At 44.9% G+C, this 15,311-nt stretch overlaps 1 protein-coding gene across 2 annotated transcripts in view; it reads left to right on the top strand.

Annotated features, from left to right (window-relative positions):
• RASSF5 (Ras association domain family member 5) overlaps nucleotides 1-14,449 on the top strand; it is a 100,389-nt gene extending 85,940 nt beyond the window's left edge. For both annotated transcript variants that reach the window (XM_043500676.1, XM_038379541.2), the window contains 4 exons: nucleotides 1,701-1,814; nucleotides 9,151-9,448; nucleotides 12,289-12,404; nucleotides 14,104-14,449. In XM_043500676.1, coding sequence (XP_043356611.1) covers nucleotides 1,806-1,814; nucleotides 9,151-9,448; nucleotides 12,289-12,404; nucleotides 14,104-14,256 — 576 coding nt within the window. In that variant the 5' untranslated portion in view covers nucleotides 1,701-1,805 and the 3' untranslated portion in view covers nucleotides 14,257-14,449. The remainder of the gene's footprint in view (nucleotides 1-1,700; nucleotides 1,815-9,150; nucleotides 9,449-12,288; nucleotides 12,405-14,103) is intronic.
• Nucleotides 14,450-15,311: the final 862 nt, after the last annotated feature.

Raw genomic sequence — 15,311 nt, 5'->3', positions numbered from 1 at the left:
AAGGGGTGAGCTGACGCTCACTTATGGTGCTCTAAACACACTCAGATCCTCACGTGACTGGTGTTTATAGAAGGGGGGAAGTACCCTTACTTCCCCATACAAAATGGCAGTGAGCAGTCAGTTGGCTACTGGATGTTCTTTTGTTCCAGTCATGCTCAACAAAGATGCCCAAGTTCTCAGGGAGTTTTCATTAATTGCATGTGGGCTTATTGAAAGCATAGGTGATGCTGCCACAAATTGCCATGCAAAAATAAATGCAACTCTCTCGGGTTTCCTGTATTGACTGCTGGCTCAAAGGTCTGTTCCATGGTGAAAACATTCCCCATCCTTGGTGAGATTTTTATTTTGTGCCGCTTGTTTCCAAGCCCCTCCTTTGACCCCCCCCCCCCCCCCATGAAACTCTACAATATCTTCTGCTTGATGCTTGCAATGTGTGAATGTCTTTCTGCCGTGCTGTGGGAAGTGGCTCAAGAAAGCCATTATTTCTTTTTCCTTGTCATCAGCAGCATATATCCCAGAAATATTCCTCTTGGGGCCTGCCAGAAGCCAAGATTGCAAGGAGCAAGTATGGCAAGCCCGCTGAATGGAACAGCCATTGCAATGCAGATGCTGCAGGCCACTGGCACGTGGTGGATGGAGATGTTTTAGAGATGAAGCATGCGGTGCAGCAGCATCCAAGACCCTGTGAGAGCAAAAGCTTTTTGTGGCTTGTCTGTTCCTTTGCCTCCCCATTGATCAGCCTGTAGGAGCCATTGTCAGCTAGCCATTAAACCACCCAGAGCACTTTGGATCAATACCTCACTGAAGAACTCATCGGAATTATAACAGCCATCTGCTTCTCTTACTGACTGCTCAAATCTCAGACCCTCCTGCGTCATAGACCCATGTGGCATTTCTCAGCTTTCCAGAAGGGACAGCTTAGAGCTTTAAGCATCAGGTTTGAAATAACTTAGATTCCTTGGAACCATATGTTTGAATTCCATCAGGGTAAAAAAAAACAAATACCTTCACCCTTCTGAGAAAATCCCCTACAGGTTTAATGATGGACTCTGGGCAAAACTCTATAAACTCTCTTCACTCTACAGGGAAATTAAGGAAGCCTCAAACCTTTCTATGAAAATGGTGCTGGGGGATGCTAAGAGGTGGCCTATGCATCTTTGGCCAAACTTTTCCCTTTCTACACTATTGTGCAGGGGGCTGGTTCAATGAGTGTGTCCTTTTCAAAAAGTAGCTGCATGTCTGGGGCTTCTAATGTAAATATTAAGAAACATTCTTAATAATGAAGGAGAAATCGCTCCACACACGCCTGAAATGCAGCCACCAGTGGGCTGGAGGGTGACCAGACAACTCATGGAGGTAGTAGTCATCCGTTGGCTCTTACTTAAATTGTAAGCTCTTTGGGGAAGGGACTAGTTTTTTGTTCTGTGTGTACAGTGCCTAGCACTGTGGGGTCTTGATTTGGGCCTGTCGGCACTGTGCCCGTATAAATAATAGCAATAAATGGCATTATCTTCTCCATCATTCTTATTGTAAACTCTCAGGATCAGGGATTATGTCTGTCTTTGTGCTTATATGTATATCCTGGCAAAAGCAGGGCCATGAAGAGCATACCATTTGCAGCAAACAATTCGTACAGCGCTCCTGGCTGCAAAGTGACATACAAACCGAAGGTATTCACTTTTCTTTATTTCTTGTTTCAGAATGTAACAAAAACAGCAGAAGAAGAAAAACCCAAAGCTCCCACTATCCAGGAGATTGAACAGATAATCAATAGTTACAATGCCAAGGTTACAAACTGCTTTGTGATGAAGCTGGTATGTATTTTATTCATCTGTCTATGTTACTTTAGACACTAAGGGCAGGCTTTTAATTCTGGCTTCAGAGGTGACTGGGCCTTGCGCTGAGCCTTTGCACAAGAGTGAAGTTCACCTGACATGGATAGCTCCAAAATCTTTGATTCATCTGCCAAACTGCAGCAGGAAATCAGGTCCTACTGCGAGGAGAAGATGCCAAAGGAGGGTATAAATGCATAGACACAACTGCATTTGTAAATGGCAGATAATCAGATGATGTGGTAACTGCATCAGTTACCAGTACAGGGACTGCTTGCCTTGCATTTGAACCGCAGTATGACAAACGAATTCTGAGTATAGCATTCGTATTAACCTATTTTAGCAGTTGTCTTCTCCTGAAACGCTCAAGGCTACAGACTGGCCTGAATCAAAAACTTGGGTCTAAACAGCCCAGCCTTGGGGGGGGGGGGCAGCATTTGAATCTGAATTTTAACTTTGACTGTGTCCAAGGCTGCTGTTACGCAAGTAGGAGAACCTCGGGGGGGGGGGGGGCGGGGGCAGGGAAAAGCCTGTGTCTATACAGCACCTAGCACAAGGGGTCCCCATTGCTGATTGGTGTGTCAGGGCACGACTGCATTGCTAATTGATGGGAGTGTGAAACATGCTGGGTAAAAATTTCAGAAGCGTTTAAGTGCCTTGGGAGCCTAATTCACTTCAGCTGCTACATCATTAAAGTGCTTTTGAAATTTGTACCCACTGGATAAGGCCTTTGTACAGCTAACCAGTTAAGTCCATCTTAAGCAACTTGCTTACTTTTCAGTAGCCACTATGTAAATTGAATTAGTTGCTTCTCGGCTTCTTCCTTGGAGACGCGTGTTGACGGTAAAAAATCCACCATCCTGCCAGGCTCCCTCCATGGGAGTCTCAGGAGAGGCAAAATACTGTGCCACAGAGACTGAACTTGCTGCTTAGCCCTGCTGGTGAGGTGTGGCTGAGGCAAGGAGGAAAACTTGCATTGCTGGGGTCTGCCCTGTCCAGGACTGATCCAAAAGCCCACTATACTGGTGGAAAGATGCCCATTAACTTCAGTGGGCTTTGAATCAGGCCTGGTCTGTCCTACGGAAAGCACAGGACTTTGGTCTTGAGGGCTGTCATTTGAGCACCTAAAGTGCTTAGTCACCAACCTTATTTGTACCCAGCTCTGTGAGGCATGAGCCACCACACAGTTCAGACAAAAAGAAAAGGAGTACTTGTGGCATCTTAGAGACTAACAAATTTATTAGAGCATAAGCTTTCGTGAGCTACAGCTCACTTCATTGGATGCATTTGGTGGAAAATACAGAGGGGAGATTGATATACACACACAGAGAACATGAAACAATGGGTTTATCATACACACTGTAAGGAGAGTGATCACTTAAGATAAGCCATCACCAGCAGCGGGGGGGGGGGGGGGGAGGAAAAGCTTTCATGGTGACAAGCAAGGTAGGCTATTTCCAGCAGTTAACAAGAATATCTGAGGAACAGTGGGGGGTGGGTGGGGGGGAGAAATAAAATGGGGAAAAAGTTTTACTTTGTGTAATGACTCATCCATTCCCAGTCTCTATTCAAGCCTAAGTTAATTGTATCCAGTTTGCAAATTAATTCCAATTCAGCAGTCTCTCGTTGGAGTCTGTTTTTGAAGCTTTTTTGTTGAAGGATAGCCACTCTTAGGTCTGTAATCGAGTGACCAGAGAGATTGAAGTGTTCTCCGACTGGTTTTTGAATGTTATAATTCTTGACGTCTGATTTGTGTCCGTTTATTCTTTTACGTAGAGACTGTCCAGTTTGACCAATGTACATGGCAGAAGGGCATTGCTGGCACTTGATGGCATATATCACATTGGTAGATGCGCAGGTGAACGAGCCTCTGATAGTGTGGCTGATGTGATTAGGCCCTATGATGGTGTCCCCTGAATAGATATGTGGACAGAGTTGGCAACGGGCTTTGTTGCAAGGATAGGTTCCTGGGTTAGTGGTTCTGTTGTGTGGTGTGTGGTTGCTGGTGAGTATTTGCTTCAAATTGGGGGACTGTCTGTAAGCAAGGACTGGCCTGTCTCCCAAGATCTGTGAGAGTGATGGGTCGTCCTTCAGGATAGGTTGTAGATCCTTGATGATGTGTTGGAGAGGTTTTAGTTGGGGGCTGAAGGTGATGGCTAGTGGCGTTCTGTTGTTTTCTTTGTTGGGCCTGTCCTGTAGTAGGTGACTTCTGGGTACTCTTCTGGCTCTGTCAATCTGTTTCTTCACTTCAGCGGGTGGGTATTGTAGTTGTAGGAATGCATGATAGAGATCTTGTAGGTGTTTGCCTCTGTCTGAGGGGTTGGAGCAAATGCGGTTATATCGTAGAGCTTGGCTGTAGACAATGGATCGTGTGGTATGATCGGGATGAAAGCTAGAGGCATGTAGGTAGGAATAGCGGTCAGTAGGTTTCCGATATAGGGTGGTGCTTATGTGACCATCGCTTATTAGCACCGTAGTGTCCAGGAAGTGGATCTTTTATGTGGACTGCTCCAGGCTGAGGTTGATGGTGGGATGGAAATTGTTGAAATCATGGTGGAATTCCTCAAGGGCTTCTTTTCCATGGGTCCAGATGATGAAGATGTCATCAATGTAGCGCAAGTAGAGTAGGGGCATTAGGAGACGAGAGCTGAGGAAGCGTTGTTCTAAGTCAGCCATAAAAATGTTGGCATACTGTGGGGCCATGCGGGTACCCATCACAGTGTCACTGATTTGAAGGAACATGATACAGTTCTGTGGTGACCTAGAATCCTATTTTCGATGTCTCCGACTCAAGGAATATTTCCAACACACCTCTGACCAACATATTAACCCACAGAGACCTTCCTACCAACACTACAAAAAGAAGGATTCTGGGTGGACTCCTCCTGAAGGTCGAAACAACAGCCTGGACTTCTACATAGACTGCTTCCGCCGACGTGCACGAGCTGAAATTGTGGAAAAGCAGCATCGCTTGCCCCATAACCTCAGCTGTGCAGAACAAAATGCCATCCACAGCCTCAGAAACAACTCTGACATCATAATCAAAAAGGCTGACAAAAGAGATGCTGTCGTCATCATGAATAGGTCGGAGTATGAACAAGAGGCTACGAGGCAGCTCTCCCACACCACTTTCTACAAACCATTACCCTCTGATCCCACTGAGAGTTACCAAAAGAAACTACAGCATTTGCTTAAGAAAGTCCCTGAAAAAGCACAAGAACAAATCCGCACAGACACACCCCTAGAACCCCGACCTGGGGTATTCTATCTGCTACCCAAGATCCATAAACCTGGAAATCCTGGCTGCCCCATCATCTCAGGCATTGGCACCCTGACAGCAGGTTTGTCTGGCTATGTGGACTCCCTCCTCAGGCCCTACGTTACGAGCACTCCCATCTATCTTCGAGACACCACTGACTTCCTGAGGAAACTACAATCCATTGGTGATCTTCCTAAAAACACCATCCTGGCCACTATGGATGTAGAAGCCTCTACACCAACATTCCACACACAGATGGACTACAAGCCGTCAGGAACAGTATCCCCGATAATGTCACGGCTAACCTGGTGGCTGAACTTTGTGACTTTGTCCTCACCCATAACTATTTCACATTTGGGGACAATGTATACCTTCAAATCAGCGGCACTGCAATGGGTACCCGCATGGCCCCACAGTATGTCAACATTTTTATGGTTGACTTAGAACAACGCTTCCTCAGCTCTCGTCCCCTAATGCCCCTACTCTACTTGCGCTACATTGATGACATCTTCATCATCTGGACCCATGGGAAAGAAGCCCTTGAGGAATTCCACCATGATTTCAACAATTTCCATCCCACCATCAACCTCAGCCTGGACCAGTCCACACAAGAGATCCACTTCCTGGACACTACGGTGCTAATAAGCGATGGTCACATAAACACCACCCTATATCGGAAACCTACTGACCGCTATTCCTACCTACAAGCCTCTAGCTTTCATCCCGATCATACCACTCGATCCATTGTCTACAGCCAAGCGCTACGATATAACCGCATTTGCTCCAACCCCTCAGACAGAGACAAACACCTACAAGATCTCTATCATGCATTCCTACAACTACAATACCCACCTGCTGAAGTGAAGAAACAGATTGACAGAGCCAGAAGAGTACCCAGAAGTCACCTACTACAGGACAGGCCCAACAAAGAAAACAACAGAACGCCACTAGCCATCACCTTCAGCCCCCAACTAAAACCCCTCCAACGCATCATCAAGGATCTACAACCTATCCTGAAGGACGAGCCATCGCTCTCTCAGATCTTGGGAGACAGACCAGTCCTTGCTTACAGACAGCCCCCCAATCTGAAGCAAATACTCACCAGCAACCACACACCACACAACAGAACCACTAACCCAGGAACCTATCCTTGCAACAAAGCCCGTTGCCAACTCTGTCCACATATCTATTCAGGGGATACCATCATAGGGCCTAATCACATCAGCCACACTATCAGAGGCTCGTTCACCTGTGCATCTACCAATGTGATATATGCCATCATGTGCCAGCAATGCCCCTCTGCCATGTACATTGGCCAAACTGGACAGTCTCTATGTAAAAGAATGAATGGACACAAATCAGACGTCAAGAATTATAACATTCAAAAACCAGTTGGAGAACACTTCAATCTCTCTGGTCACTCGATCACAGACCTAAGAGTGGCTATACTTCAACAAAAAAGCTTCAAAAACAGACTCCAACGAGAGACTGCTGAATTGGAATTAATTTGCAAACTGGATACAATTAACTTAGGCTTGAATAGAGACTGGGAATGGATGAGTCATTACACAAAGTAAAACTATTTCCCCATGTTTCAGAGTAGCAGCCGTGTTAGTCTGTATTCGCAAAAAGAAAAGGAGTACGTGTGGCACCTTAGAGACTAACAAATTTATTAGAGCATAAGCTTTCGTGAGCTACAGCTCACTTCATCGGATGCATCCGATGAAGTGAGCTGTAGCTCACGAAAGCTTATGCTCTAATAAATTTGTTAGTCTCTAAGGTGCCACACGTACTCCTTTTCTATTTCCCCATGGTATTTCTCCCTCCCACCCCACCCCCCACTGTTCCTCTGATATTCTTGTTAACTGCTGGAATTAGCCTACCTGCTTGTCACCATGAAAGGTTTTCCTCCTTCCCCCCCCTGCTGTTGGTGATGGCTTATCTTAAGTGATCACTCTCCTTACAGTGTGTATGATAAACCCATTGTTTCATGTTCTCTGTGTGTGTATATATAAATCTCTCCTCTGTTTTTTCCACCAAATGCATCCGATGAAGTGAGCTGTAGCTCACGAAAGCTTATGCTCTAATAAATTTGTTAGTCTCTAAGGTGCCACAAGTACTCCTTTTCTTTTTGTGAATACAGACTAACACGGCTGCTACTCTGAAACAAAGTAAAACTATTTCCCCATGTTATTTCTCCCCCCCCACCCCACCCCCCACTGTTCCTCAGATATTCTTGTTAACTGCTGGAAATAGCCTACCTTGCTTGTCACCATGAAAGCTTTTCCTCCTTTCCCCTCCTCCCCTCCCACCCCCGCTGCTGGTGATGGCTTATCTTAAGTGATCACTCTCCTTACAGTGTGTATGATAAAACCCATTGTTTCATGTTCTCTGTGTGTGTATATCAATCTCCCCTCTGTATTTTCCACCAAATGCATCCGATGAAGTGAGCTGTAGCTCACGAAAGCTTATGCTCTAATAAATTTGTTAGTCTCTAAGGTACCACAAGTACTCCTTTTCTTTTTGCGAATCCAGACTAACACGGCTGCTACTCTGAAACAGTTCAGACAATGGTTCTACTATTTTTTTTTCCAGTGCGGAAATTTTCAGAGTAATTTCAATGTCCAGCAAATGATTTGCCACACACAGATCAGGCTGTATTGTTCAGGCTTGGATGAGTCATGATAACTAGAAAGCTGCTTCACTGCCATTCAATAGCTGTCACACAGCCTATTTGGAGACATTGAGCCGTTGGGGAAACAGATTTGCCATTCTGTTTGTCCACGGTCAAACTTTTAAACAAAGTTGTGGGACCCATAGTAATTTGCTTATCGTTCCAGCCCTTGATTGCAGCCTTGTTTACTGCTTGGCTAAAACAACCTTGTAAACCAAGCCCTGTTGGTAAGTCTTGAGAGGTCAAGGAAATGACTGTGTTCACAAATTAGATTTAACAAAAGGAGCAAATTTCACAAGCTCTCATAGATCACAGTGAAGGAGGTTTTGGAAAAACAGAAATAATGGAGATTTTACAATTTCAGATAACAGTGTTCAGTTGTTTATGGTTTTCCAGTAGCTTGTCAGTTTGTGAAAACAAGCCCCAAGTTGTCTTTAAACAGACATCACTTACAACTGAAGTGAACAAAAACTAGTGCAGGGATCCCTTATAGTAGCCTGGGAGTCATCAAAGGGATCTTTTTCCATCTCCTAACTTTTGTGACCCCTGGATTAACATTGGAGTAGCTTGGCTTCCCAAGGAGTTGTTATTGGATCATTTTCTTTAAAGGCAAATGGGCCATCTTTTGCCTGTAACGTATGCAGTCTTGGGACTCGGTAGCAACTCACTTCAGCCCCAACTGACAGCTGTGAACCAGTACCTGAGCAATCAATTCCAGATGCTCTAATCTTTTAGAGTTTGTTACAGCCTGGCACCCACGGCGTTGTCCATGCTTAACCAGGGTTAGATTTCTCATATAGTCTGTGTAAAGGGCCTTTATCTCCAGATCTGGCCCAGGATGGTGAAAATCTCATGAAATTTCCATCATTTAAGATGGAGAGCTGCAGGCTTTCAACTATTTGGAGCTAAAAGCTTATGAAAACAGCCAGCATCTCCAGCTCAGCTCCCGAAAACGCTAGTTCAGATGCTTACACGTTCTCTCCAAACCCATCTCCAGTTAAAGGAGACAGAAGTGTAATTGCAAGCAGAAATGGTATTTAATGTCAGTTTCCATAACTCTTCTCTGTAGCAGGAACAGTTTACAAAGGATGAGATGGCAAAGGGGCGGCGAAGAATCCTAGGACATTACTGAATAGTAGGGAACAGGAAGAATTCTGTAGTGACTAACCCTAAATTGCTAGTTCCTTTTAAGTTATTAATAGGAAAGTTTCAAGCACTATAGAAAGTTGTCCCTGCAGTCAACCCACCATGTTTACCACTGGGTTAAGTACTGCAAAAAGCCCTCCAGCTTGGGGGCGGGGGAGAAATACTGGCATTAGCTGAAAACCTGTCTTGCCCCATGAGCACTCATTGAAACTTGACTTTCGTTGTCTCCTTTGCTGTAGAATGAGGACGGCACTTACACGGGCTTCATTAAAGTGCACTTGAAACTGCGCCGGCCTGTGACGGTGCCAGCAGGAATTCGGCCGCAGTCTATCTATGATGCCCTCAAGGAGGTGAACCTGGCTGATATGACGGACAAGAGAACTTCCTTCTTCTTGCCACTGGATGCAGTCAAGCAGCTGCACATCAGCAGCACGACCACGGTCAGTGAGGTGATCCAGGGGCTCCTCAAGAAGTTCATGGTGGTGGACAACCCTCAGAAGTTTGCACTTTTCAAGGAAATGCAGAGAGATGGGCAAGGTGAGTGCACACCTTTCCGAGCAACCAGTCCCATGGGGGCTTGGTGCAGAGAGGGGAATTCCCAGATGCTTCCCCTCTCTGCCACAGTTGGTAAGATTGAGATTTGCGGTACAGTAGAGGCCTTAACTGAGCTGCACTGTGCAAGGTGCTGCACGTCCACACAGCCCCCGCCCCAAAGACCGACAAAAAGGGAGGATAGTCAGCCCCTTCTGTAAGATGAGGAACTGAGGACCAGAAAGATCAAGTGACTTGACCAAGCTCACAGAGGGAGTCAGTGGCAGACCTGGGAAATAAACCTAAATCTGTGGAGTCCCCGTCCAGTGCCTAAACCATAAAGCCATGTTTCCTCTCATTCGTAAGTGTCATTTCTAATAGCAGAGCTGTCAGAGGCAGTGCTTTCCCAAGGGAAGATCTGCTTTGCTATGTGGTGTTCTTACTAATGCATTCATCAGGGAAGAGCCATAATAGCCAACCCGTGTACATGTGGCCTGCCACCGCACTGATCCTGAGTCCTTGTGGTCGTTAAGGATCAAATGTCACTTGTTGCAGGAGTTAGGGGGGGCCTGGCCCAAATTTGATTTAGATAATCAAATCTGCCTAACAAATTCCCCCTGCAATTGTTGGATAAGTGACTCCCTGCCCTAAGCTGTGGTGGAGCATTTCTGTGACCAGGTATGCACTTGCCACCTTGCAGCAGGGGCTGCGTAGAGTCGGTACATAATCTTACTTGCTGTGGTGTGTTCAGGGAGCTATATAAATGAAAGATTACAGGACAGACACTTTGCAGCCTCACAGATGTTGGGAGGATGAATACAGTGAAGATGGTAAAGTGCTCAGATATTTCAGAGAGAGGGGGCTATTTAGGAACCTAAGGAAGGTTTAATTACTATTCTGCGGCATACTAAATACCTGGGCAATGTTTGCCTTCTCCATGTGTAGTAAAAATATCGCCCTACTGCCTTATTCTGTTTCAGTGCCAGCCCCTGTTGGCTAAGGCAGGAGTGCTAGTTTCATCGTTAAACAAATAATGTTCACTGGTGCATACACAAGATCTAATTTCCAGCACCACAAGTAGCTCCCACTTAAGTTACAGGGTCTTGTGCAGAGCTGAGATGCAAATATGGCCACCTGTGTGGAATGCAAGCTGTTGTAACAGAAGCGAGGAGATGCCACTTAGGGGCTGGCATGAGTGCCTGGTGTACCTTGCTTGTGAGCCCCCTATAGACTGAGACAAACTGAGTCGTTGGCATAAGTGGATAAAACTCCTAGTGAAGTCAATGGAAGTTAGTCTCTTATCCCACAAGCCTTTCAGTTCAGTCGTAGCAGATTGCTTTGTGCTTTAAAAACCATGAACTAAATTTTGATACCGTGGAGGCTCAAATCCTCCTCGGGGTGACTCAGCCCTTTGAGATGGACATCCACCTGCATGAAATTCAGTCTTTCCCACATGGTCCTGTCTGCTGTGCACCCTAGTGTCCCTGGCCAGAATTTCCCCTCTCCTCCTTTATTTAGCTTCTGTGTATCAACACTGATCTCTGATAGTGCTTTATCTTTTGGTACCTGCGAAAAAATATTGACATTCGAATTGACTCATAGACTTCTGGAATTTTAACCTTAGCTGAATCATCATGACCCACCCTTATAAACAAGATCATTGCATTAAAATTTTATTTATAATTGGCAAGGAGTGCAGCTGCTCTGAATGGACATTTCTGGCTTTCTCTCTTCCTCCTCTAGTCCCAGGGTTCATAATTATGTCATCTGCCTCTCTTTCCCCCCCCCCCCCCCCCAAAAAAAACCCATCAGAGATCCAACAGGAACACTATCACAGAAAGCTGAACTTCTTTGGCACTTGTCATGGCAAGACAGTCTTGGTACAAAACAGTGTAGGAGACTCTGGGTGGGAATTTCAAAAGCACTTGAAGGAGTTAGGTGCTCTGTTCCCACTGAAATTCAAGGAGATTTGGGTGTATCGCTGCTCCTTTTTCTGTTAAAATCTCCCCCCTCCCCACCCAAAAGGGGGCTAAACTGCATAGCTTTGGGGTGGGACAGATTGGAAGGTGGGTTTGGGATGGGGGCCAATTCAATCAATTTGTGCATATCACACTAAGTAACTTCCAGTCTACCTGTGCCTGGTTGCATTGGCCAGTGGCGTGGGATCTTCCCTGCTGATAGTTTGTGTTTATACAGATCCTTTCACTGGAAAGTGTCTCAGCCCTTGGGCCAAGACTTTCTAAACTGGCTGCATAACATTAAGCTTCTAAATCCTAATGTAGCAGCCTAAACAAGTGGCCTGATTTTTCAAAAGGGCTGAGCCCGCTGCATCTCCTGTTGACATTGATAGGAACTGCAGGATCTTCAGTCCTTTGGAAAATGAGGCCACTTTCCTAGGCACCTAAATAGGGCTTTGTGGGGCTTCACTTCAGACACCCAGGGCTGAATATATTGCCCATGAAGAGTGTTAATTAAGCCTCACCGAACATTCAGCTTGGAGCAGCGGGAGTGGGGGGGCTTACACCAGTACAGCTAACCTGGATTTATGACCAGATTCAGCTGCACTGGTGAAGTCTGTCCCTACACTGATTCTAATTTCCTTAATCTGGATAGAACCTTTACTCAACCTCACATAGCTAACTAGCGGCAGACATCGTATCTAGGTGTTGCAACTTGCAATCATTTGCTTTAATCACCCTTTATAAACACCTTTGCTGGAGATGGTACATCTCAAGCTGCCTTCGAACCTATGCTGCGTTTGCTCAGTAACTTCTTGAGCATCTTCCTGCCCTTGATCCTAAAGACTCATTTAGAATCTCTCTCTTTCTTTTTTTTCCTGCCTGCAGTTCTCTTCCAGAAGCTCTCTCTAACAGAATACCCCTTGTATCTCCGGCTGCTGGCTGGCCCCGACACAGATGTTCTCAGTTTTGTGCTGAAGGAAAACGAAACAGGGGAAGTTGAGGTATGTCTGGGAGTCTTTCCCTTGGCTCTCACACCAATGTTAATAGCTTTATAAAAACACATGGCCTTGTTAAACAAACCTGTGAGACTTACTGCAGTAGAAACACAACTTAATGATTTTTTTGCTGGAGGATAAGAGGGAGCAAGTTTACCTTCCTTGTGTTACAGTTTGATCATCCAAAACACTGACTTTGACACCAACCTTCCACTTAAGAATAAATATTAAAGCATCTCAAAGGATTCCTTGAGTTTAGCCTGTGTTTTTCAGAATCTTTAACCAATCTGTTTATTGCAGAAAGCTGAGTATATTTTTAAAAACCTGCTCTGTAAAAAATGCTGTGGCCTGTTTGAGGTTTTTACACCATAAGCCGTTTGTTGGTTTGTTTATAGAACGAAGCAATGCAGTTCTACACTTAATCCTCAGAGTAGATTAGCTAAATGGAGCCGTAGCTAATCCATTGATTTTAAAATAGAGGCCAATGCTATGCTGTATAATAAATCCATTGCCTCCCAAGGCTTCTTATGCCACACAGTACTGCAACTTAGAACTTCAGAGAGTGTTCAGCGAAACCTCAGGACTCTCTCACTTGTGCTGAAGATGACTCTATCCACGGCTAAGTAGTATAGGCATTGACACATAGTTGAGCAGTTCAGACTCTAACCACTCAAGAGCAGTCATGCCCCAAGAAAGGAGAGATCAAAAAAGCAGGATTAAGTGCATCTAAATTCCAAAATTATGGCCCAGATGTCAGTATTTCTCAGGGATACTTCCAGACATACATTACTTGTAATATCGCTGAGTAGAAGCTGGCCTCTCAACCTTCATTATGGTGTTTCCATCCCAGCATATCTAACAATCTTTTGTTGATTTCTCAATAAATTATAAGTAATCTAAGTAGAACTATCCCTGCTGGGAACAGCATGGCTTGCTGGGTAGTTCAGACCCTCACCCTTCGTGACAGAAAGCACTGGTGATTGCATTAGCTTTTGCATGCCACAGCTCAGTTACTTGCCTGTTTTCTTCAGTCCCTTTGGAAATTGTGTTTTGTGGAGTCAAGCATTGCAGTGGAAAATTTTAAGTCCACCCAGGGTAAATTCAGGTTTTGCTTTGGGATCATAGTCCCAGATGGCTCAAACTTAGACATGTGTTGGATCACATACATATCTGAACAGCTCAGTGGGAAATTGTTTTCCTATCCTATGAAAAATTGAGTTTTTGAAAACTTTCCAAAGAGGCCCTTAAATTTTCTAACCAAACCCACTCTCCCACCACCCTGCTTTGGGTCACTGGACACATTTCATTTTTTTTATGAAACAAAACGTCTTGTATAGTACTCGTTTACATTTCTAAACAAAGTCATTTCAAACTGGAATTTTTCCTTTTGTCTCAACTGCCCCTTTCCCACAAAGTTTTGGTTTTGATGAATCAGCATTTTTTATTAAAGTGTTTCCTTTAAAAAAATTCCTGACCAACTCTATCAGGGGGAAAGATACTTGCAGGGTCAAATTGCAAGGCCAGTTAACTAGATCTTTCTGTATACAGAAAACCAACTAACTGACCTTGCTAGGTAGTATATGTCTTTTCCCCTGATGAGCACTCAGCTGCACAGTAAACCACAGTGTATATGTTACAGGCAAACAGAGGGGAGGTGGTATTCTGTCTGCTCATATCACGTCTCTGTTTTTTGCTTTCTCTGCAGTGGGATGCATTCTCTATCCCAGAGCTACAAAATTTCTTAATGATACTGGACAGAGAGGAAAAAGACAAAATTCAGCAAGTCCAAAAGAAGTACAGCAAGTTTAAACAAAGACTGGAGAAGAGTTTGAAAGAAGCAGGAGGAAAACCAGGATAACCAAACACAATATCTAGCTTAGTCTGGTACGATACACGCTTTATTTTTAAAAAGAGACTTCTCAGGACACCTCAAATTTGTCTGATCCTTTCTCCCTGTTCCTCTGTCTGAGGAATGACGCGCCCCAACAAGACACAAGCGTTGCATTTCTTTTACTTCAGAAATTATCACTGGATCACAGCCAGTCAGTAAAGAACGGAAAGCCTCTATTTAAATCTGCAGGCCCTCAATAAACCAAATAGAGCTGCTGCTTAGCTTTTAGTTGTTTCATTGGGTCGCCAAGCAGAGAAACTTCACGGTAACGGCTGAATGTTAAATAAATAGGAATATCTACTGGGTAATTGTGTTGGGCAGGATAGAACTGCATTTCTTTCACCCTCCTCCCACCAACTTGCTTGTTGGCTTTGTTGTAAGATGCTGCAGCTGCCTTGTGTGTGGTGGTTGTGTGGTGTAGTTCCGTCATTTCATCACCTAGGCGGCGCTACAGGAAGCAGCAGATAAAGCAATGAGGGTTGGTTGCACCAGATCATGTGCATGTTGCAGCTGATGATGCCAAAACAGATTGTTGCACAATTCTAAGAGATCTACTGAAACATGAAAAGTCAGATGCCAAGAAGCCTCCAAGTCCACCATAGTCTGTCCAGTAGGTTTTACTGGGATTTTACCGAAAGTTCATTCTAGGGAATTTTTAAAGAAGATGAAGTAGGAGGAGAGTGAAACTAGGATTGTTTGGTCGGCTAGTCTCCGTGTGAGAGCAAATGCTCCCTATTGCTGAGTGTGGCTATTCTGTGTATTGCCAGTTTCCTACTCAGGGACCAATGTTTTACGGATTTACTCTTTTTACGTGCAAGATGATTGAGGTGGAAACATGGATGATGGTTCAGTACAGAAACTGGAGCACAATCTCCGGCCCTGAAGAGGAACAGCAACTGCCCAGCCTCCTGCAGCTTTGCTCCCGTTGCCCTCTCACCCAACCACCCACAGAGCTTCCGCATCCTCCCACTGTCGTCCTCCTGCACATAGATGAGAGGCTGCTAGGTTCCCTTTCTGACTAC

The sequence above is a fragment of the Dermochelys coriacea genome, chromosome 21, assembly GCF_009764565.3.
Source record: "Dermochelys coriacea isolate rDerCor1 chromosome 21, rDerCor1.pri.v4, whole genome shotgun sequence".
NCBI lineage: Eukaryota > Metazoa > Chordata > Testudines > Dermochelyidae > Dermochelys > Dermochelys coriacea.
This window is presented reverse-complemented; position numbering and strand designations above follow the sequence as displayed.